We start from the raw sequence: 24,027 nt of genomic DNA on the forward strand, positions 1-24,027 counted from the left end.
CATGGGAACAAATCAAAGATAGTTTGGTAGATGAAAGAGGGAAACAGAACTCCAGGAGGAGGAAACAGGTGATTCTGAGGCAGCCAAACGTTTATCTTAAACCTGCGCATTGAGGGCTGAAGGAGGACAACAGTTTATCAATGACCTGAGCAGGAACAAAGTACAGTATGGTTTTACAAGCTCCTGGGTGCATAGTAAAGACCAAATATTGTCTTTTCCTGTGCAGAGGTTTCTCGGAGTCAGGGGACCTGAGATCGAATTTTGACTCTGCCACTGGCCTGTTATGTGTAAGCTTGGGTAAGTCACTTAATTTCTCCGTGCCTTAGTTTAGCACATTGTTAGGCACAAAGTAGGTGCTTAACAAATGCTGCAATTAATTATTATTATCAGTATTATCATTAGTCTTTAAATACATTTCCCAGACTTACAGGCCCCGAAAAACATTCAGTAGCAACAATGGAATAACATGCTGTGACTAAAGATTTCATGTTTCTCACTTGAAATGAGGGAATACATATATATTTTATATTATATATTAATATATAATATATTACATTATTATAATTTATATATTACATTATATATATTAATATGTATTTAATGATATTGGATAAGTGCTTTACTATATTCTAGGCACAAGATACTAGATAATCAGGCTGGACACAGTTCACATCCCATATGGAATTCACAGTCTTAACCCCCATTTTCCAGATGTGGTTACTGAGGAACCGAGAAGTTAAGTGACTTTCACAAGGTCACACAGCAGATAAGTGGCAGAGCTGGGATTAGAACTCAGATCCTCTGACTCTCCGGCCCGTGCTTTTTTCAGTAAGCCATGCTGCTTCTAGAGCAGTTAGAGCACAATGTTCTACCAATAAATCTACACATGAAGTTAGGGCCTAAAATTAATTAAATGTGAAAGAAAAAAAGCACTATAAAACAGATTTCTGTAGGAGGATGCCTCCACTCCCAACTCACATAAAATCTGGGAATCTGGCTGAGGTCCCTTTGTTAATAATAATTAAAAATTATTGGTTTTTTATTAAACACATACTAGGTGCCAATATTAAAAACAAAATAATAATAGTAATAAAAAAAGACTATAATATTTGTTAAGCATTTGCTATGTTCCAGGCATTGTATATAATGATGGTATTTGTTAAGTGCTTACTATGTGCAAAGCACTGTTTTAAGCACTGGACTAAGCACTGGAGTAGAGACAAGGTAATTGGGTTGAATATTCATTCATTCATTCATTCAATCGTACTTATTGAGCATTTACTGTGTGCAGAGCACTGTACTAAACGCTTGGGAAGTGCAAGTCGGCAACATATAGAGATGGTCCCTACCCAACAGTGGTCTCACAGTCTAGAAGGGGGAGACAGACAACAAAACAAAACATGTGGACAGGTGTCAAGTCATCAGAATAAATAGAAGTAAACTAGATGCACATCATTAACAAAATAACTAGAATAGTAAATATGTACAAGTAAAATAGAGTAATAAATCCGTACAAATATATATACAAGTGCTGTGGGGAGGGGAAGGAGGTAGGGCAGGGGGATGGGGAGGAGGAGAGAAAAAAGGGGGCTCAGTCTGTATACAGTACCCTTCCCTCATGGGGCTCATAGTCTTGATCCCCATTGTACAGATGAGGTAACTGAGGCACAGAAAAGTAAAGTGACTTGCCCCAGGTCACACAGCAGACATGCAGCAGAGCCGGGATTAGAACCAGGTACTTCAGAGTCCTAGGCCCGGGCTCTATCCATTAGACCACACTACCTCTCAGGTGTCCTCAGCCACCCAGACTTGAAAAGAGAAAATGAGCCTGTAGCTGTTCACACTCGATGAGGGTTTCTCTTTTTTGGCCCTGCATCAGTCTGAAGCTGGCTAAAGGGGACAACTCAGGAAATAACAGCAGTTTGTTTTTAATGGTATTGTTTAATAATAATAATAATGATGGCACTTATTAAGCGCTTACTATGTGCAAGTGCTGTTCTAAGTGCTGGGGAGGTTACAAGGTGATCAGGTTGCCCCACGGCGGGCTCCCAGTCTTCCCCATTTTACAGATGAGGGAACTGAGGCCCAGAGAAGTGAAGTGACTTGCCCAAAGTCACACAGCTGACAATTGGTGGAGCCGGGATTCGAACCCATGACCTCTGACTCCAAAGCCAGGGCTCTTTTAAGCACTCACTATGGGCCAGGCACTATAGTAAACACTGTGGTAGATGCAAGTCAGTCAATTTGGACATTGTCCCACTTAGGGCTAACAGTCTAAATCCCCATTTTTCAGATGAGGTAACTGAGGCCCAGAGAAGTTAAGTGACTTGCCCAAGGTCACACAGCAGACAAGTGGTGAAGTGGGATTAGAACCCCTCTAGACTGGAAATTCATTGTGGGCAGGGAATGTGTCTCTTTACTGTTGCACTATGCTCCCTCAAGAACTTAGTACAGTGCTCTGCACACAGTAAGTGCTCAATAAATATGATTGAATGAATGAATGAATGAACCCGAGTCCTTCCTTCCTTCATTCAGTCAGTCGTATTTATTGAGGGCTTACTGCGTGCAGAGCACTGTAATAAACACTTGGGAAGTCCTTCTGATTCCCAGGCCCATGCTCTGTCCACTAGACTATACTACTTTATGTAATGTGGGCAGGGCAGATTCCTTGTAAAGAGGTGACTTACACATTCATTAGATTGATTTTTAACTTTCAGATAATTCATGCAAAAACGAGGATACTATTTAAGTTAAAGTGCTTAGAGCAGTGCTCTGCATACAGTAAAGTGTTCAATAAATACCTGGGTGGATCATTTTTATATTACTCATTTTATTGCATTGATTATCATTAGTGTTAGCAATCACTGGTATTTCTTAAGCACTTTCTAGGTACCAAACCCCGGTAGGTTAAGTGCTGGAGTAGATTCAAAATATACAGTATAAAGTCTGTCCCTCATTGGACACATAATCTAAGATGTAGGGAGACAGGTATCTTCTCTCCAGTTCAAGATGCCGAAAATGAGACACAGAGAGGTGAAGTGACTTGTCCAAGATCACCCAGGGGGCCAGGGGCAGAGCTGGACTTAGAAACAAAATTTCCTGACCCTAGTCCTATGATTTTTCCACTAATGATAATAATAATAATAATTAAGTCATTTTTTCAGTGTTTATTATTTGCCTTGCACTGTACTAAGTGCTGGGGTAGATATGATAATCAGGTTAGACACAGTTCTTGTCCCACATGGGACTCACAGTGCAAGTAGGAAGATTTAATCCCCATTTTACAGGTGAGAAAACTGAGGTGCAGAGAAGTTAAGTGTCTTGCCCAAGGCTGCACAGAAGACAAATGACAGAGCTGGGATTTGAACCTAGGTCCACTGATTCCCAGGACTGAGCTCTTTCCACTAGGCCATGTTATCTTTCTAATAGTAATAATAGTTATAATAATAATAATAATATGTGTTGAATACTTAGGATGTGCTGAGCAGTAGGGTAGAGAAAAAATTATGAGATCAGACTCACTCTCTGTCCCACATGAGGTTCACAATCTATTTTCTCCCCATTTTCCAGATGAGGAAACTGAGTCTTGGGGGATTTAAGTCACTTGCCCAAGTTCCCATGAAGGTCAGTAGCAGAGCTGGGGCTCAAACTCATGTTTACTGTTTTTTCCACTGGGCCCTCCTGCCCTAATGATGTGGGAAAGAAAATTACTAATGAATTATTTGTTACGATGGAAGCTCTAGATGTGTCAGAAATGGCAATAAGGTAGACTGCTGGCAGACTGGCCTGAGGCCTGGGGTATTTGAGTCTCCCTTCCCTTTCTCAGTGGGTTCACTTGGGGACAGAGGGAAATTCTCGCTTCCACCCTGTGTGCCTTCTGGGTCAAACCAGGGTCTTGAAGGGCTGTATTCCCAGGTGAGCAAACACATTTATCACAGATATCAGCTCTGTGTGACTTCTCCTCAGAATACCACAAGACCAGTATTGTTTCTGACAAGCTGTAATGTCACCCGCAGTAGGGATTCTGCGTTATTCCCATTTCTGATTTTTCTAAATAGGCCTGGTACCCGATAAGGGACACTAAAAGCCCAGGCCTTTTGGGAGTTCAAAGTCACTCAGGTTGGCTAATGAAACTAGATCCAGAAGCTCCCTGTTGAGTTCTCTCCTCCATGATGAGGGTGCCTCTTTAGGAGCTGTGGTCAATCTTAGTTGTCACAGTAGTCTCCTGAGAAGCCAGCTTTCACATATGCAAAACCCTTGAAGTCTCATCCCTGCTCTGGGGAATTGTTCCCGGATAATTAACTCCCTCCTTAAATCCATCTCTTTCCACCTGAGCACTCGGGTAAATTGTTAAATCGAAAGCACCAGACATCACCTCCCTAAAGTTTCTGCTGCTCTTCTCCAGTCCTCTCCTTCTATGTCCTCTTCAACTCTGCCTTCTTACCCAACAGCATCTCAAGAGATTTCCTGCCTCCTCTCAAAATCTACTCCCTCCCCCATTCACTGAACCCATCCCTTCACACCTCTCTTCCTCCCTTTCTGAATGCCATCTTCAATCACTTTCCAATGGTTTGCCCCCTTTACTTCTACCCCCTCACCTTTCCTTGTCACCTCTGAACCTGTATCTATACCCTTTAAGCACTTGATTAATGACTTAGCCAGTGCCACGGCACTTATATAACCACAACGTATTTATTCATTTATTTATATTAATGTCTGTCTCCCACTCTAGACTTTAAGCTTTGTAAGGGCAACCACCTGTTTTGGGACAGCGCTCTAAACACAGAAAGCGCTCAAAAAATACCATTTATTCATTCATTCATTCATTCAATCATATTTATTGAGTCCTTACTGTGTGCAGAGCACTGTACTAAGCGCTTGAGAAGTACAAGTTGGCAACATATAGAGATGGTCCCTACGAAACAGCAGGCTCACACTGATTGATTAATTGATTGATATACTTCTTCAGACAGGATCTGGACCTGGACATGAGGGCGATGACAATGCCAGTATCCATGAAGCACTTCCATGTGCAGAATGCCCAGGTTGTTACCGGGATGGGAGTTGGGACACAGCGCTTTTCCCATATGGAGCTCACATTTTATTTCATCAGCTTCAGAAACGATTTAACAGATCAGATGACTGAGGCCAAGAGAGATTAAGGGACTTACTCAAGGTCACTGAGGAGGCTAGCGAGGAGGTGAAACTCAAACCCTGGCCTCCTGACTTAGAGTCCTGTGCTTTTTCCATTAGGCCGGACTCTTCTCATGGACTTGACCCTGAAGCTTCATGTCCCAGTGTAGGTTTCCCTGGTCAGCCTCCAGAGTCCTCTTTCCCCCTCCTCCAGTGGTTCCTCCCAGACAATGTGGATGCCCAGCTCCGGGTATCATCATGACTTTTCCTCTCCACACGAGCTCTAGAGACTCCTACCCTGTATGATCTCTGGCAGCGAGCAGCAGGGTGTTGAATGTTATAAGTTCAGGTTTCTGATAAATTCATGACTGGCATTCACCCCCTTCTAAGTCATGCTAAAAATAACCAGTTTGGGATCCTGAACTTTCGATGGGTGATATAACAGAGTCGGTAGACCAACTCCCTGCCTACAAGGAGCTTGGATAACTGGTGGATTTGCTCAGTTATCTGGTGGTGGATCAGTGCATCCATGAAATCTGGTTAGGCTCTGTCACGTTACCCTAAGGGACCAAAAACAAGGCAGAGATTCATAATGTGGTGATGATAAGTAAATGAGTTTAAATCTCACCCCATCCTATCTCACTTCACAGATCTCCTACTGCAGCCCAGTCAGCATAGTCCGATCCTTTACAATCAGCTTACTCACTGCAATCACATCTATTTTGCCACTGATCTCTTTCCTACATTTCCACTTAGCCTGGGACTCCCTCCACCTCTCCATGTGCCAGACCACCACTCTCCCAACTGTTGATGTCTTATCAAGGCCAAGAGAAGAGGAAGAGAACTTCCCTGATCTTCCACGTTTAAACCCTCTTTTCCCCAGCTCTCTCTCACTCCTGCATGACCTCTGGGCATTAGATATTCAGCCCACCACCAACCCCAAAGCAAATGAATACCTATCTTTAAATTATATGTTATTGTACTCTCCCAATTGCTTCTCACAGTGCTCTGCAAATAGAAAGTGTTCATTAAATGCCATTGATGGTGATCGACGATAAACATGACTTGAATGGCGGAATTTGAGGTCCTGGCTTCACTACTGAGATGTTTGGTGAGGGACAAAGAGAGCTCTACTTTGGCTTCCAGACTCAAGGGAATAGTTTTAAACCATCTCTATTTACCTTCCTGTGGCTCCATGGCCAGGGAGGAGCATCGTGAAAATTTTCCTCACAATTGCATGTGGTTTCAGTACATAAACTGAAATCGATTGTGGCTTAACTATCAAAAGAGGGAACGTTTTGTGCTGTACAATATTTAATCAGTATTTAATCACCAGTCTCACCCGATTTTGTTCCCAGAACAGTAAACACAGCCACTATTGCCAACAGCAAAAGGCAAAATGGATCCCCAGAGCTAGAGTCAGGAGACTCCAGGGAGACTACGGGGGAAAGAGGGGGCTGGGGAAGGTAAGGAAAACAATAAAGAGAAGCAGCATGGCTCAGTAGAAAGAGTACAGGCTTCGGAGTCAGAGTTCATGGGTTCAAATTCCTGCTCCACCAATTGTCAGCTGCATGACTTTGGGCAAGTCACTTCACTTCTCTGTACCTCAGTTCCCTCATCTGTAAAATGGGGATTAAGACTGTGAGCCTCCTGTGGGACAACCTGACCACCTTGTAACCTCCCCAGAGCTTAGAACAGTGCTTTGCACATTGTAAGAGCTAAATAAATGTCATTATTATTATTAATAAAAAATGAAATGCTGAAGGAAGTATTTGGGATTCAGTGGGCTCAGGGAGAGATGGAGAGAAGGTGACAGACACCCAAAGACCTATAAATGACTAAACTGGTGACTGAACAGTCACTGGGAGTCATTGGGAGGCCTCCAGGAGGCCTTCCCAGACTGAGCCCCTTCCTTCCTCCCCCCCATCCATCCTCCCCATCTTACCTCCCCACCGCACCTGTGTATATATATATATATATATATACAGATATATTTGTTCATATTTTTTACTCTATTTATTTTACTTGTACATATCTATTCTATTTATTTTATTTTGTTAGTATGCTTGGTTTTGTTCTCTGTCTCCCCCTTTTAGACTGTGAGCCCAAACAATCAATCAATCAATCAATCAATCATGTTTGTTGAGCGCTTACTGTGTGCAGAGCACTGTACTAACCGCTTGGGAAGTACAAGTTGGCAACATATAGAGACAGTCCCTACCCAACAGTGGGCTCACTTGTACTTCCCAAGCGCTTAGTACAGTGCTCTGCACACAGTAAGCACTCAATAAATATGATTGATTGATTGATTGATTGATTGGGAGACCTGTTAATTAAACATCCAATAAAATTGATAGCCAGAAAGGCATCGAGTCCTAAATCATTAACTCCCACATTAGATTACAAGATCCTCAAATGAAGAACCAGGTCTTTAATCAATCAATAGTTGGTACTCATTGAGCATTTACTGTATTGAGAGCACTAAATGCTTGGGAGAGTTTAAAGCAAAAATACAATAGGCAAGAATCTTAGCCCCCAACAACGGCTCATACTCTGTCCTAATCCTCCTCGACCTCTCAGCTGCCTTCAACACTGTGGACCACCCCCTTCTCCTCAACACGCTATCCAACCTTGGCTTCACAGACTCCATCCTCTCCTGGTTCTCATCTCCGGTCATTCATTCTCAGTCTCTTTTGCAGGCTCCTCCTCCCCCTCCCATCCCCTTACTGTGGGGGTTCCTCAAGGTTCAGTTCTTGGTCCCCTTCTATTCTTGATCTACACTCACTCCCTGGGTGACCTCATTCGCTCCCACGGCTTCAACTATCATCTCTACGCTGATGACACCCAGATCTACACCTTTGCCCCTGCTCTCTCCCCCTCCCTCCAGGCTCGCATTTCCTCCTGCCTACAGGATATCTCCATCTGGATGTCTGCCCGCCACCTAAAACTCAACGTGTCCAAGACTGAACTCCTTGCCTTCCCTCCTAAACCCTGCCCTCTCCCTGACTTTCCCATCACTGTTGACGGCACTACCATCCTTCCCGTCTCACAAGCCCACACCCTTGGTGTCATCCTCGACTCCGCTCTCTCGTTCACCCCTCACATCCAAGCCGTCACCAAAACCTGCTGGTCTCAGCTTCACAGCATTGCCAAGATCTGCCCTTTCCTCTCCATCCAAACCACTACCCTGCTCGTTCAAGCTCTCATCCTATCCCGTCTGGATTACTGTATCAGCCTCCTCTCCTATCTCCCATCCTCCTGTCTCTCCCCACTTCAGTCCATATTTCACGCCGCTGCCCGGATCATCTTTGTCCAGAAACACTCTGGGCATGTTGCTCCCCTCCTCAAAAACCTCCAGTAGCTACCAATCAACCTGTGCATCAGGCTGAAACTCCTCACACTCGGCTTCCAGGCTCGCTATCACCTCACCCCCTCCTACCTCACCTCCCTTCTGTCCTTCTACAGCCCAGCCCGCACCCTCCGCTCCTCTGCCACTAATCTCCTCACTGTGCCTCGTTCTTGCCTGTCCTCCCATCAACCCCCGGCCCACATCATCGCCCTGGCCTGGAATGCCCTCCCTCCCCACATCCGCCAAGCTAGCTCTCTTTCTCCCTTCAAGGCCCTTCTGAGAGCTCACCTCCTCCAGGAGGCCTTCCCAGACTGAGCCCCCTCCTTCCTCTCCCCCTCCTCCCCTTCTCCATCCCCTCCGCCTTACCTCCTTCCCTTCCCCACAGCACCTGTATATATGTATATATGTTTGTACGTATTTATTAGTTTATTTATTTATTTTACTTGTACATAGTTATTCTACTTATTTTATTTTGTTAATATGTTTTGTTTTGTTCTCTGTATCCCCCTTCCAGACTGTGAGCCCACTGTTGGGTAGGGACTGTCTCTATATGTTGCCAATTTGTACTTCCCAAGTGCTTAGTACAGTGTTCTGCACACAGTAAGCAGTCAATAAATAAGATTGAATGAATGAAAGAATGAATTTATAGCATAGCAGGGCAGACAGTTTTGGAAAGTGATTACAGTTAGGGGAAATGGCAGAGTGTAAAATTGATACATAAATGTTGAGAGGCTGAGAATGGGGAATCAAAAAGGTTAAGGAGTACAGATCCAAGTGCGTGGGAGGCTCAAAAGGTTGGCATTAGAGGAATGAATTTTTCTTCTAGACTGTGAGCCCACTGTTAGGTAGGGACCATCTCTATATGTTGCCAACTTGTACTTCCTAAGCGCTTAGTACAGTGCTCTGCACACAGTAAGCGCTCAATAAATACGATTGAATGAATGAATGAATGAATGAACTTCCTTTGGGCCCCCTCAGATGCTTAGCGAATTCCTCTCTGCCTAATAGGCACTAGTAACACTGACTGAAAGAAAAAAAACGTGAGCCATTCTCTTTAACCTCCACTTTCTTCCACTCCCAACTTTCATCATCATGTGTCTTTAGCCCTCGCTCTGTAGAAAAGGCTTTGTACAAAGTGGTGAAGAGACTGTAATGGAAATCAGTACACTTGGAAATGAGATAATTACTCTCCTCCTCTTCATAGCCTTACTGAAGGCGCATCTCCTCCAAGATGGCTTTCCTGACTAAGCCCCCGATTCCTTTTCTCCCACTCCCTCCTGCATTGTCATGATACTCCCTTTGTTCATCCTACCTCCCAGCTCAAAGCATGTATGTAAATATCTGTAATGTATTTATTTATATTAACGTCTGTCTCTCCCACCTAGACTGTAAGCTCCTTGTGGGCAGAGAATGTGTCTCTTTATTGTTGTATTGTGCTGTCCCAAGATCTTAGTACAGTGTTCTGCACACAGTAAGTACTCAATGAATATAACTGAATGACTGAATGAATCAGTTAGGAATCCCTGGAAAACAAGGGGTTCTTAATTTGAGAACACTTTTCTCATAGCCCTGAATCGTCCCAACAAGTTAAAGTGGATGATTAACCCAGCATGGCATTCTCCCCTCCTTGGGCATGATAAAAATATCCAATTTGGGATCCTGAACTTTACATTAAGTGACCAGGTCTGTTCTCCAGTGGCCTTGAATGGGAGATAAGGCAAGTTCTGAGGAAATAAATACTGCCCGGTTCTTTCCTCTGGTCTGCATCACTCTGCCTGCATCCAGAGAGCAACCATGAAATCCATTCTCTTCCTGGCCCTCTTGGGCGCCACTGGTGAGTTCCCCAAGTTTCCTTCTGCCTCTATTATATTACACTGTCCCACATACTTAGTGCAGTGCTCTGCACATTGTAAGCGCTTAGTAAGTGGCACTGACAGATGGCTGGTCTATCGGAACAGCAACAACAGGCAAATGCCTTTTCCCATCAGATTGGGCAAGACAGTACTGCTCAATCCAAGGGATGAGAGGTCGGGTTTCCAGGATGTGGGGCAGCTGGGATGAACTGAATTTGGGAGGATGCGTAGGAGTTGGTTACCGGGTTGACTTGAAGGAGGATCAGGGAGAGGAGTCTAAGGGGAAGCAGGGGGCCACAACGGAAGGAACTGGATCAGAGAGGGATATTAGATGATAATGGCAGACAAAGCCAAGAGAGGGAATGACTGCTACTTCCTAACATCTGTCTCCCAACAGCAGCCCTTAGGGCTGGTCAGCAAGGAGCTCAAAATGGGATCAGAGAGAGGGCCCTAGTGGAATGAGGGATGCAAAATGCAGTTCAGAGCATCAAAACCAATCATGGAAGATGTTGGGTTACTTCTACCTTGGGCCTAAATCTGGATTTGGCCGTGACCCTGAATGCTGCAGGTTGCATTTGGGGTTTCCAGGCTGCGTGAGCGTCTCTTTCCTCTAACTCCCGCTTCCCCTCGTTCTCTCTCTCCCCCAGTGGCCTTCCCATTGGATGACGACGATGACAAGATCGTTGGGGGCTACACCTGTCCTAGGAACGGCCTCCCCTACCAGGTGTCCCTCAACAGTGGCTACCACTTCTGCGGCGGCTCCCTCATCAACAGCCAGTGGGTTGTGTCAGCTGCTCACTGCTACAAATCGTAAGTGAATGAGGAGTCACCCCGCAGTGATTCTGGGTATCAGGCTATCACCTCAAGCTCCAGCTGAAGAGTCTCCCACAATGCCCTAGCAGTGTAGAAGGTGGTCCTGTTTGCTCTAGGGTTTCCTATCCCCAAACCTCTCCTAACTGGAGCTGGATGGGTCTTGGACTCAGTCATCGGGAATATGTGGTTGGGTGGAGGAGTGCAGTGGGTGAAAATATCTTCTTCGGGATGTAGAAAGAGGGTACGTGTTGATGCAAGTGACTAAGATCTCAGGAAAGGGAAAATGCTATTAGCCAAATAAAAAGCAAAGTATTATTGTAGTATAAGGGGATTAGCAACAATGCCAATTTTTAATTCCTCAACAGTGAACCCATAAATAATATGTGCTGTGTAACAACCATTATACATTTTGTTGAGAAGCAGTGTGGCTTAGTGGAAAGAACGTGGGCTTGCCAGTCAGGCGATGTGGGTTCTAATCCTGGCTTCACCACTTGTCTGCTGTGTGACCTTGGGCAAGTCACTTCACTTCTCTATGCCTGTTACCTCATCTGTAATGTGGGGATTAATTAATGTGGGATGACCCGATTACCTTGTAATAATAATAATAATAATGATGGAATTTATTAAATGCTTACTATGTACAAAGCACTGTCCTAAGCGCTCTACCTCAGAGCTTAGAGCAATGCGTAGCACACAGTATGTGCTCAACAAATACCATAATTATTATTATTATTGGGAAAGGACCTTTAAAAACATGCCAAGAAATTCAAGTCAACTGATCATATGGCTAATAATCCCTTAACCTTGCTCAACATTTTCATCATCCCAAGTGTTAAAATGTGAGGGTGCCCTTTCTGCATCAAGATCCGTTATGCCAAGTTTGCAGGATGAGGGGTTGAGCGAGTGGGAAGCTAGCAAGTCTGGACATGTTCTGTCTTAGGGAAACAGTGGGACCTTGTGGAAAGAGCATGGGCCCATGAGTCAGAGGGTCTGGGTTCTAGTCCTGCCTCTGCCACTGCTGCGTGACCCGAGGCAAGTCACTTAACTTTGTCTGTGCCCCAATTTCTTCAGCTGTAAAAGGGAGAATCAATACCTGTTCTGCCTCATACTCAGAATGTGAACTCTGGTTGGGGCAGTTACTGTCTGACCCGAGTACCTTGTAATAATAATAATAATAATAATAATAATAATAATAATAGCATTTATTAAGTGCTTACTATGTGCAAAGCACTGTTCTAAGTGCTGGGGAGGCTGCAAGGTGATCAGGTTGTCCCACGGGGGGCTCACAGTCTTCATCCCCATTTTACAGATGAGGTAACTGAGTCCCAGAGAAGTGAAGTGACTTGCCCAAAGTCACACAGCTGACAATTGGCAAAGCCAGGGTTTGAACCCATGACCTCTGACTCCAAAGACCGGGCTCTGTCCACTGAGCCACGCTGCTTCTCACGTATTCTTATGTATCCTCCAGCTCTTAGTACAGTAATTGGTACACTGTGAGCCCGTTGTTGGGTAGGGGCCGTCTCTATATGGTGCCAACTTGTACTTCCCAAGCACTGAGTACAGTGCTCTGCATACAGTAAGTGCTCAATAAATACAATTGAATGAATGAATGTAACAAATACTGCAATTATCACTATTATTGGCCAACCTGTAGGGCCAGACAGGACTTCCCTTGCCCCTACGCTCCTCCCCACAGCTTAGAAGGAGCGACATGGTTTACTTCACCATTTCTTTGATGCAGAATCATGGTAGAGGAGTTGTTGGTAGTGGGATGGGTGGCTCCCCAGCTCTGCAGCATCCCAACTGACTTAAATCTGCTGGGTGTCCAATACCTTTGCTGGCCACGGGGCCATCTTCGGGGGTGAGTGGCCTGTAGAATCACCAGGGAGTCTACTGGGCAATGTGCCTGGAGACATACTGATGCCACTGGCCAATATGGTCACAGTGAAAGGTGCAGTCTGCCATCCTGGGGACAGGGCTGGATAGTGGAGATACTCAATCAATCAATCCATCATATTTATTGAGCCCTTACTGTGTACTGAGCACTGCACTAAGGGCTTGGGAGAGTACAACATAACAGAGTGGGTAGACATGGTCCCTACCCTCAGTGAGCTTAAAGTCAGGTACTCCTGAGCACGGGGTGGGGTCAACTGTCCTCTCATCCCTCTGCCCTTTCGCAGCCGCATCCAGGTGAGACTGGGCGAGCACAACATCGATGTAATTGAGGGGACCGAGCAGTTCATCGACTCTTCCAAGGTCATCCGCCATCCCAACTATGATAGCTGGATTCTGGACAACGACATCATGCTGATCAAGCTGTCGACCCCTGCCACCCTCAACAACCGGGTGGCTTCCGTCTCCCTGCCCTCCTCCTGCGTGACCGCTGGGACCACCTGCCTGATCTCCGGCTGGGGCAACACGCTCAGCTCTGGCAGTGAGTGACCCTACAAGGCCTCGAGAACTCATCTGTGTCTCTTGTGACATTTCCTTTTCAGGGGCCCTGTGCGGGAAGGAGGGGGAGAGAGGTGATGGGATGCATCTGTGTTCTTGTTGGGGACTGGATGAGTCCGTTTGTAGCGCTTTGGATTTTACAGTGTGGCTTGGACTCAGATGTAGACAGAGGTGCTCAGAGGGGTGAGACGAGCAGGAGGAGAAACTGACAAGATTGTGTTTCTCTCTTGCTACATACAGGCAATTACCCATCGCTGCTTCAGTGCTTGGATGCCCCCGTGCTCACTGATACGGCTTGCCGCAACGCTTACCCCGGAGAAATCACTGGAAACATGGTCTGCCTGGGATTTCTGGAGGGTGGCAAGGACTCCTGCCAGGTAACTCTGCCCGTCCCCTTTTCCCCAGTGCCCGCACTCTCTGATTCTCTCCTTCCCTCTTTATTTCTTGCCCCAATATTGGATACAGTCTTAGGAAAATGGGTCCAAATATATTCTGTACCTTCCTTCTTTTCTTGGGTTCAGAGATCACCATCCTTCATCAGTGGTATTTATTGAACACTTACTATGTACAGAGCTCTGTACATAGTACATAGTGGTTGGGAAAGATGAGGTCCCCAACTCTGAGTCATGGATAGGGAGGAAGTTGAGGGTTTATGTTGCTAAGTTATAACAGCACTCTCCCTCCTGATGTACAGGACATTTTAGGTAGAGGACATGGTTAGGTAGAGAAAATTGACGGTCGGACAGTAGGTTGTTCAGGTTTGACCCTCACCCATGTCCGGGGTTCCCCGTTGGGACAATGACCAATATTGATTCTTCAACTCAGGCTGGAGTGCAGGTCTCGGCTGGCTGTGGTGAGGAGGGCAGCTCTGACCTCTCCCATCTCTCCCCAGGGTGACTCCGGTGGCCCCGTCGTCTGCAACGGCCAGCTCCAGGGTATCGTCTCCTGGGGCTATGGTTGTGCCCAGAAAGGCAGGCCTGGAGTCTACACCAAGGTCTGCAACTACGTTAGCTGGATCAGAAACACCATTAGCAGTAACTAAGTGGTTTCCTTCCTCTCTGATCCCTCCATGAGCAGGACACCTTGTTCTCTTCCAAATAAACCTTTGCTTTCCAACTTCTCTGTGTGGATAGAAATTACTTCACTACAATTCCTCCCACCATCCCGAACACGAATCTAGACCACCGGACGGCTCATTTTTTTCTATGAAGCGTTATTCTGGCGAAATCTTTCCAGATGGTATATTAGATGGGATTCTTAAATGTCTTCAGGAAAAGCTGCCTCGGTTTGAATTACTAGAACTAGAACACGTGGTCTGATGAGCAGGAGGAGGAGCTGGGGAAAAAGGAGACAGGACTTTCTGTGAAACTGGAGGGAAAGGAACTCGATTTCCTCCCAAATTGAAGCATGTTTGGGTGAGCCTTGAGTTGAACCCCTCTGAAGAGTGGACATCAATCTGGGCTGCTGTAGCCAGAGGTCTCCCAGCTGGTCATGGAGATCTGCTGCTCCTGCCCCGCCGGGACTACTTCTGTTCTTGGGGCTGTGGGAGGGGAGGAAAGAGAGCAGGAAAGCTGATTTAACTGCTTCCCCAGATAAAAAAAACACATTCCCCCATCGGTGGATATGCCAGGACAGGGGGAGGTGGCAGCGGACATTCCTTTCATTTAAAAATAAATAATATATGAATATAATATAAATATTTAAAATACATGATCTAAATATACATACATATCCCCCTGTACTAGTCAACCTGGCTTCTACCCCTCCTAGGAATCCTCTCTCCACCCTCCCTGGTCACCTTCTGAGGTTCTGCTCCTGGAGGAGGTGGAGAAGTTGTAGACTTGGCTCCAAACTCCTCCCACAGTAGGGGCAGTGGAGCCGGGAATGGAGAAGGATGCTGATTGTGGTTCTTCAGAAACTTTATAAAGTCTTTATAAAGTTGGAAATCCTGTTGGCAGGAACCAATGACAAGAGGTGGCTCAGAACTGCGACGGAAATTAAGTCCTTCAACCGAGCGAAGGAAAGTCGTATGACGCACTCAGGGCAGCTGTAATCCACTCAGATGCAGTTTAGGCAGTCCACGCCTACGCTGTGCACCCCATCAGACCTTTCGGTAATTTCTCCCCTGACTTCTCTAGGATACTCCGGACTATATTAAACAGAAACTTGTGAGGGTCACCTTATAGTTGCTAGTATCTGTGTTTTGCTTTGCTCAGAATCAAAATAAGCTGATCTTGCTAAGCGTCAAGTAGAAGTGAGAAGCACCATGACCCCGTGGAGAGAACACGGGCTTGGGAGTCTAATCCTGGCTCTGCCACTTCTCTGTGGTATGACCCTGTGCAAGTCAAAACTTCTCCGTACCTCAGTTACTTCGTCGGTAAAATGGGGATTAAGACTTTGAGCCCCATGTGTCCAACCCGATTAGCTTGTATCTACCCCAGTCCTTAGTATGGGGCCTGGCACTTAAATGCAATTAAAAAAAATGACATTTATCCAATTAGATGTTCATAATAGTGAGGGTGTGTGTGTGCATCTGTATCCCACTTTGACGCTTGGACCTGAGCTTTCAACACTGTTATCACAGTGATTCCCGGTGGCTGTCATAGACATCTCTGTGTGTTTCTTAGATGGTTTTGCCACCTGCCAGGGGCCAGCTCTTTCCCCTCTTTTTATCCACTCATAGGAGTTGTTTCAGGGGGCCACAGTGGGGGTCCTGATTCACCGCTCCATTTGCCTACAGTCTCAAGCTCGTTATCAGGTAAAGCCAGTGGGGGATGGCTATACCACCCCCCATGCCCACCCAACAGACTATCTTTGCAAGAAGCATCCACGAGTCTTTCTCCTGCCCAGCAGTAAGGCAACCCAGTTCCTCCTCAAACTCTTCTGTAAGACAATTCAACTTCTCCTCAAATTCTTCTGTTGATATTGCTGCTCACTGTGTCAAAGAACAGTCTCTTATGAAATGGCTTCTGCGTTACAAGATGGATTCACTCTTGCTCAGCACATTCATTCATCCATTCAGTCATATTTATCGAGCCCTTAAAGTGTGCAGAGTACTGTACTAAGCACTTGGGAGGTACAAGTTGGCAACATATAGAGATGGCCCCTGCCCAACAACGGGCTCACAGTCTAGAAGGGGGAGACAGACAACAAAACACATCCCACCCCTTGACACCATGGGGCAGCAACATTTACTCACACGCTCATCCAGGGTCAGCTTGAAGGGGGATTCACAGCAAGATACAAGATTTTGGCAGACAAGCGGGTCAAACGTAGAAAATGGTCAAACATTCATAGCAGGTTATCAAATACATTTGCAAGCAAAATGATGATCGATACCATCACCACTACCCTCAAAAGTGGTTTTCCAATTGGTACTAAATTTCACAATAAACTTCATCCTAATTATATGAACAATCCATTAATGACAAATGTTCCTCTGGTTTTGGAGTCCCCATCTTTATCCAAGTGATGCTGATGCCCAAAGCCACTGGATCAGGTGGTCTCGTCTTGTCTTATGCCGTCGAATCGTCTCTGACCCATGGATACATCTCTCCCAGAATGCCTCACCTGCATCTGCAATCGTTCTGGTAGGGGATACATAGAGTTTTCTTGATAAAAATATGGAAGTGGTTTACCGCTGCCTTCTTCATCGCAGTAAATTTGAGCCTCCACCCTCCACTCTCTCCCATGCTGCTGCTGCCCAGCACAGGCGAGTTCTGACTTGTAGCAAATTGCCTTCCACTCGCTAGCCACTGCCCAAGCTAGGAATGGGTAGGCCTCTGCAGATAAATACCCAGCAGCATCATATAGTCAGGTGTAATTGATAAAGTTTGAAGTAACAGTTCCGTGTGGATTTTAGGGTGAGGTTTGGGCTTGGATGTAGATGGAGGTGATCATTATTGTGATTCTCCCTTGTTATATGCAGCCAACTACCCCTCGCTGCTACAGTTCTTGGATAATAATAATAGTAATTTTGGAATTTGTTAAGTGCTTACTAGATGCCAAGCACTGTTCTAAGCACTGGGGAGAATATAAGGTGATCAGGTTGTCCCATGTGGGCCTCACAGTCTTAATCCCCGTTTTACAGATGAGGTAACTGAGGCACAGAGAAGTGAAGGGACTTGCCCAAAGTTACACAGCTGACAAGCGGCGGAGCCAGGGTTTGAACCCATGACCTCTGAATCCCAAGCATGGGCTCTTTCTACTGCATGCCCCTGTGCTTTCTGATACCGCTTACCACAATGCCTACCCCGGAGAAATCACTGAAAACATGGTCTGCCTGGAATTCCTGGAGGGCGGCAAGGACTCTTGCCAGGTAATTCTACCTCTCCACTTTTCCTCGGTGTCGACACTCTCTGACTCTGTCCCTCCCTTTCTATTTCTTCCTCAAATATTGGTGACAAAGGAAAATGGGTCCAGTTATATTCCATACCTACCATCATGAACGGTATTTATTGAATGCTATGTACAGAACTCTGGACTAAGTGTTTGGGAAAGATGGGGCTCTCACCTAGAGACATGGGTAGGGAGGGAGATGAGGGTTTGTGTTCCCAAGTTATAGCAGAGAAGCAGCGTGGCTCAGTGGAAAGAGCACGGGCTTGGAAGTCAGAGGTCATGGGTTCAAATCCCAGCTCCGCCACTTGTCAGCTGTATGACTTTGGGCAAGTCACTTCACTTCTCTGTGCCTCAGTTCCCTCATCTGGAAAATGGGGATTAAGACTGTGAGCCTCCCCATGGGACAACCTGATCACCTTGCAACCTCCCCAGCGCTTAGAGCAGTGCTTTGCACATAGTAAGTGCTTAATAAATGCCACTGTTATTATTACATTATATATTGTAATTTTTTAAAATTAATGATGCCTTGCCCCTTTAGACTGTAAGCTTGTGGTGGGCAGGGAATGTGTCTACCAACTCTGTTGTACTGTACTGTATATACTGGGGAGACAGATATAGAGATTGATTACAGCTATGGAAAATGGCAGAATGTAAAGATTGATACGTAAATTCTGTGAGGCAGGGAATGAGGTATCAAAAAGGTTAAGGGGTACAGATACAAGTGCATTTCCTTATCAATTTACATTTGAGTTGTGAATTGTACTTCCATAGGACACTCTCACATGCTTAATGTATTCATCTCAGCCCAATAGGCACTGCATACATACCATTGTCTGAGTGATAAAAGAAGTGAGACATTCTCTTACTCCTCTTCACCCTCACTTTCTTCCACTCCTAATCATCATCATCGTTTATCTTAAGTCCTTTCTCTGTGGAAAAGTCATTTTACAAAGTGGTGAGGAGAGTGCACATGAAAATCAGTAGTAAGGAATCCCTGGAAAACAAGGGTTCTTAATGGGAGAGTGTTTTTCTCATATTCCTGAATTTTCCCCTCGAGTTCAAGTGGATGATTAACCCAGCGTGACATTCTCCCCTTCTTGGGCATGATAAAAAAATCCAATTTGGGATCCTGAATTTTCCATTAAGCGACCGGATCTGCTCTCCAGCAGCCTTGAGAAGGAGATAAGGCATGTTCTGAGGGAATAAAGAACACCTGGTTCATTCCTCTGGTCTGCATCACCTTGCCTGGATCCAGAAAGCAACCATGAAATCCATTCTCTTCTTAGCCCTTGTGGGTTCCGCTGGTGAGTTCCCCGAGTTTCCTTCTGCTTCTATTACATCGTCCTGTGCACTTAGTGCAGTGTTCTGCACATAGTAAGCATTTAGTAAATACCCCTGATGGATTAATTGATGGATTGATTGAGAGTAGGAGGGCTGGTCTACTAGAAGAGCAACAACAGGCAAGTGTCTTTTCTCCCCAGCTTGGGCAAGACCTGAGGGCTGAAAGGCCGATTTACCAGGATGAAGGGCAGCTGGGATGAAATGGGGTAGGAAGGGTGAGTAGGAGTACAGCACTGAGTTGATTTGGAGGGGCAGGGAAAGGTGTCTAAGGGGAAGGAGGGGGCCACAACTGGAGGAAGGGAATCAGAGAGGGATATTAGAAGCATGCTGTAGAGAAGGCAGACGTAAGCCATGAAAAGGAAGGACTGTTCCTTCAAAACATCTGCCTCCCAGCTGTAATTCTTAGGGCTAGTCAACCAGGGGTCAAAATGGAGCCAGATGAGGGCCCTTGAAAAATGAGGGGAGCAGCATATAGTTCAGGCACCCAAATCAGTCCCCAGAGGAAGATTTTGGGTCACGTCCACTTTGGATCTAAATCTGGATTGGGCGATGACCCAGAAAGCTGCAAATTCCATCGGGGCTCTCCGGGCTGCATCTCTGTCCTCTAACATCTGCGACTCCTCTTTCTCTCCCTCAGTGGCCCTCCCCTTGGATGACGACGATGACAAGATCGTTGGGGGTTACACCTGTCCCAAGAACTCTCTCCCCTACCAGGTATCCCTCAACAGTGGCTACCACTTCTGCGGCGGCTCCCTCATCGACAGTAAGTGGGTCGTGTCGGCTGCTCACTGCTACAAATCGTAAGTGAATGAGATGTCACCCCGTAATGATGCTGGGTGTCAGGCTATCACCCCAAGCTGAAGCAGAAGAATCTCCCACAGTGCCCCAGCGGGGCAGAAGGTGGACCTGTTTCATCTAGGATTTCCTATCCCCAGACATATCCTAACCTTTGTGGACCTGTGGATGACTTGGTCTCAGTCATGAGGAATGTGTGATTGGGTGGAGGAGGGTGGTTGTGGTGTGGAAAATGGATGTACAGGAATGAGGAGAAACATAGTAGGAGAACACTGTGGGTGTTGGCTACGGAACTAAGATCTCAGGAAAGGGACAATGCTATTGGCCAAATAAAAAGAAAAGTGTTATCATAGTGTGATGAGGCTAGCTACAATACCAATTTTCAGTTCCTCATCTGTGAGTCCAGAAATAAAATGGGTTGTGAAACAACCATTATACATTTTGGGGGGAGAGGACCTTAAAAAGATGCCAAGAAAGTAAGTCAACTGATCAAATGGCTAACAATCGCTTGACATTGGATGACACCTTCATCATTCCAAGTGCTAAAATGGGAGGGTGGCCCTTTCTGCATCAAGATCTGCTATGGAGATATTGCAAGGTGTGGGGTTGGGAGAGGGGGATGTTTGCAAGATGGAAATGTTCTGTAACAGTGAAGCAGTGTTGTTGAATGGAAAGGGCTGGGAGCTAGAGTATCTGAGTTCTAGTTCTGACTGCCACTTAACTAATCTGTGCCCCTGTTTCTTCTTCTGGAAAGTGGAGATTCAATATCTGTTCTGCCTCACAGTCAGAATGTGTGCCCTCATCGGGGCAGTAACTGTCTGACCTGAATACCTTCTATCTACTCCAGCCCTTAGTATAGTGCTTGGCATGTGGTAAGCACTTAACAAATACTGCAATTATCCCTATTAGCCAACCTGCAGGACCAGACAGCACTTCCTTTGGCTCTTGGCAGCTGCCAAGAGAGGGTGACATAGGTTTCCTTAGCGATTGTATGAAGCAGAATCATGGTCAAAGTACTGTTTGTAGTGGGATGGGTGGTTCCCCAGTTCTGCAGCATCCCCACTGCCTTAAAGCTGCTGGGTGTTCGCTGCCCTTGCTGGCCACTGGAGGATGAGTGGCTTGTAGAGAAGCAGCACGGCTCAGTGGAAAAAGCACAGGCTTTGGAGTCAGAGGTCATGGGTTCAAATCCTGGCTCCACCAGTTGTCAGCTGTGTGACCTTGGGCAAGTCACTTAACTTCTCTGAAACTCAGTTCCCTCATCTGTAAAATGGGGATGAAGACTGTGAGCCCCCCGTGGGACAACCTGGTCACCTTGTAACCTTCCCAGCATTTAGACCAGTGCTTTGCACATAGTAAGCGCTTACTAAATGCCATTATGATTATCATTATTATTGTAGAACCACCAGCCTTCTGTAGGGTAAGGTGCCTGGAGACGAACTGATGCCATTGACCAAAATAGACTTGTAGACTGTGAGCCTACTGTTGGGTAGGGACCGTCTCTATATGTTGCCAACTCGTACTTCCCAAGCAGTTAGTACGGTGGTCTGCACACAGTAAGTGCTCAATAAATACAATTGAATGAATGAAAATAGTCACAGGGAAAGAGTGGTCTGCTCCACTGGGGATGGGGATGGGTAGCGGAGATAATTCATTGCATGCAGAGCACTGTTTTAAGTGCTTGGGAGAGTACAACTTAACAGACACTTTCCCTGCCTTCAACGAGGTTACAGTCAGGTACTCCTGAATTTGGAGGTTGCAACTGTTCTCACTGCCCTCTTCTCTTTCCCAGCAACATCCAGGTGAGATTGGGTGAGCACAACATCGATGAAATTGAAGGCACCGAGCAGTTCATCGACTCTTCCAAGGTCATCCGCCATCCCAACTACGATAGCTGGATTCTGGACAACGACATCATGATGATCAAGCTGTCAACCCCTGCCACCCTCAACAACCGGGTGGCTTCCGTCTCCCTGCCCTCCTCCTGCGTGACTGCTGGAACCACCTGCCTGATCTCCGGCTGGGGCAGCACGCTCAGCTCTGGCAGTGAGTGACCCTAAAAGACCTAGAACTGATCCGCGTCTCTCATGACAACTACTTCTCGGGGGCCGTGTGTGAGAGGGGTGATAAGATGCGTCTGCTCTCTCACTGGGGGCTGGATGGATCTGGTAGCAGCTCTGAGGATTGTACGGTGAGGTTTGGGCTCAGTTGTAGACAGAGGGGATCAGGGGGTGAGATAAGTAGGAGGATTAATTGACGAGATTGCTTTTCCCCACATTACATGCAGCCAACTACGCCTCACTGCTACAGTGCTTGGATGCCCCCGTGCTTTCTGAGATTGATTGCCGCAACGCTTACGCCGGAGACATCACCAAAAACATGATGTGCCTTGGATTCCTGGAGGGTGACAAGGACTCCTGCCAGGTAATTCTACCCCTTACATTTCCCCAATGCTCATCTCCCTCTCTATTGCGTGGCTTAGTGGAAAGAGCCCGGGCTTGGGAGTCAGAGGTCGTGGGTTCTAATCCTGGCTCCGCCACTGATCAGCTGTGTGACTTTGGGCAAGTCACTTGAATTTTCTGTGCCTCAGTTACCTCATCTATAAAATGGGGATTAAGACTGAGCCCCATGTGGGGCAACCTGATTACCTAGTATCTACCCCAGAGCTTAGAACAGTGCTTGGCACGTAGTAAGCATTTAACAAACGCCATTATCGTTATTATTAATAATGGTTATAATCAAAGGAAAATGGGTCCAAATATAGTCTGTTCCTATCATCTTCCCTTGGGTTCAGAGATCTAAATCCTTCATCAATGGTATTTATTGAGCACTTACTACGTACAGAGCTCTGCTACTAAGTGGTTGAGAAAGATGAAGCTCTCAACTCTTGAGCCATGGATGGGGGGAAGTTGAGGGTTTGTGTTTGTAAGTTCTAACAGCACTCTCCCTCCTGATGTACAGGGCCCTTAGGGCATGGTCAGAGAGAGAAAGTCTGTGGATGGATGGTAGGCTGTTCAGGTTTGGCCTTCATTTAAGTCCCAGGTCCTCTGTTGGGGCAATGACCAATACTGGCTCTTCATCTCAGGCTAGAGCGTGGGGCCTCGGCTGGCTGTGCTGGGGTGGGCAGCTCTGACCTCTTCCATCTCTCCCCAGGGTGACTCCGGTGGCCCCGCTGTCTGCAACGGAGAGCTCCAGGGTATCGTCTCCTGGGGCTACGGTTGCGCCCAGAAAGGCAGGCCCGGTGTCTACACCAAGGTCTGCAACTACGTCAGCTGGATCAGAAACATCATTAGAACTTCCTAAGTGGTTTCCTTCTCCTCTGATCCTCCCATGGGCAGGACACTCTGGTCTCTCCTTGCTACCATACCTTCTCTCTCTATTCCAAATAAACCTTGGCTTTCCAACTTCTATGTACGAATAGAAATGATTTCACTGCATTTCCCCCCCGGTCCTGACCACGGATCCGGGATATCAGATGGCTCCGTGGCAAGGCGGCGCATTTTCTGTTATTCGGGCAAAACCCTTCCAGATGATCTATAAGATGGCATTCTTCAACATCTTTGGGAAAAACTGTCTCACACTTTGAATTACTAGATCACCTGAGCCAGAGGAGGAGCCGGGGAAAAGGTAGGTGGGATTTTCAGTGAAAATGGAAGGGAAGGAATTCAGTATTATCATGGAAGCATGTGAAGTTTCCTCCAAAACTGAAGCATGCCAGGGTGAGCCTGGAGCTGATCCCCCCAACACCTCTTCAGAGGAGACTCCAGTCTGGGCTGCAGCTGGAGGTTTCCCAGCCGGCCATGGAGAGCTACTGTTGTGCCCCTGCTGGGACTATTTTTGTTCTTGGAGTTACAGGAGGATAAGGAAGAGAGTGAAAGAGCTGGTTTTTCTGCTGCCTTAGTTAAAAAAAAAAACACATCCCCCATCAGTGGATAAGACTGGCTGGGGAGATGTGGC

At 46.3% G+C, this 24,027-nt stretch overlaps 2 protein-coding genes across 3 annotated transcripts; both read left to right on the top strand.

Moving 5' to 3' along the window:
- The first annotated feature begins 1,959 nt into the window (after positions 1-1,959).
- LOC119939442 (cationic trypsin-3-like) lies at positions 1,960-14,641 on the top strand. Of its 2 annotated transcripts, none has more exons than XM_038759466.1 (5): positions 1,960-2,002; positions 10,983-11,145; positions 13,329-13,582; positions 13,840-13,976; positions 14,492-14,641. In XM_038759466.1, the coding sequence occupies exons 1-5, from the start codon at positions 1,960-1,962 to the stop codon at positions 14,639-14,641; spliced, it is 747 nt and encodes a 248-aa protein (XP_038615394.1). The 2 variants fall into 2 exon arrangements, with proteins under 2 accessions (XP_038615394.1, XP_038615396.1); XM_038759468.1 differs by lacking the exon at positions 1,960-2,002 and adding an exon at positions 10,277-10,316.
- Positions 14,642-19,201: 4,560 nt separating this feature from the next.
- Positions 19,202-23,373, top strand: LOC119939450 (cationic trypsin-3-like). The gene is made up of 5 exons (XM_038759480.1): positions 19,202-19,241; positions 19,916-20,078; positions 21,863-22,116; positions 22,358-22,494; positions 23,224-23,373. The coding sequence occupies exons 1-5, from the start codon at positions 19,202-19,204 to the stop codon at positions 23,371-23,373; spliced, it is 744 nt and encodes a 247-aa protein (XP_038615408.1).
- The last annotated feature ends 654 nt before the right edge of the window (positions 23,374-24,027 follow it).

This window comes from Tachyglossus aculeatus, chromosome 17 (assembly GCF_015852505.1).
Source record: "Tachyglossus aculeatus isolate mTacAcu1 chromosome 17, mTacAcu1.pri, whole genome shotgun sequence".
NCBI lineage: Eukaryota > Metazoa > Chordata > Mammalia > Monotremata > Tachyglossidae > Tachyglossus > Tachyglossus aculeatus.

Coding starts and splice junctions, on each gene's coding strand:
- LOC119939450 (XM_038759480.1), top strand. CDS start 19,202: ATGAAATCCATTCTCTTCTTAGCCCTTGTGGGTTCCGCTG. Junction 19,242..19,915: donor AGCCCTTGTGGGTTCCGCTG/GTGAGTTCCCCG, acceptor TCTCTCCCTCAG/TGGCCCTCCCCTTGGATGAC. Junction 22,495..23,223: donor GTGACAAGGACTCCTGCCAG/GTAATTCTACCC, acceptor ATCTCTCCCCAG/GGTGACTCCGGTGGCCCCGC.
- LOC119939442 (XM_038759466.1), top strand. CDS start 1,960: ATGGCACTTATTAAGCGCTTACTATGTGCAAGTGCTGTTCTAA. Junction 11,146..13,328: donor GCTGCTCACTGCTACAAATC/GTAAGTGAATGA, acceptor GCCCTTTCGCAG/CCGCATCCAGGTGAGACTGG. Junction 13,977..14,491: donor GTGGCAAGGACTCCTGCCAG/GTAACTCTGCCC, acceptor ATCTCTCCCCAG/GGTGACTCCGGTGGCCCCGT.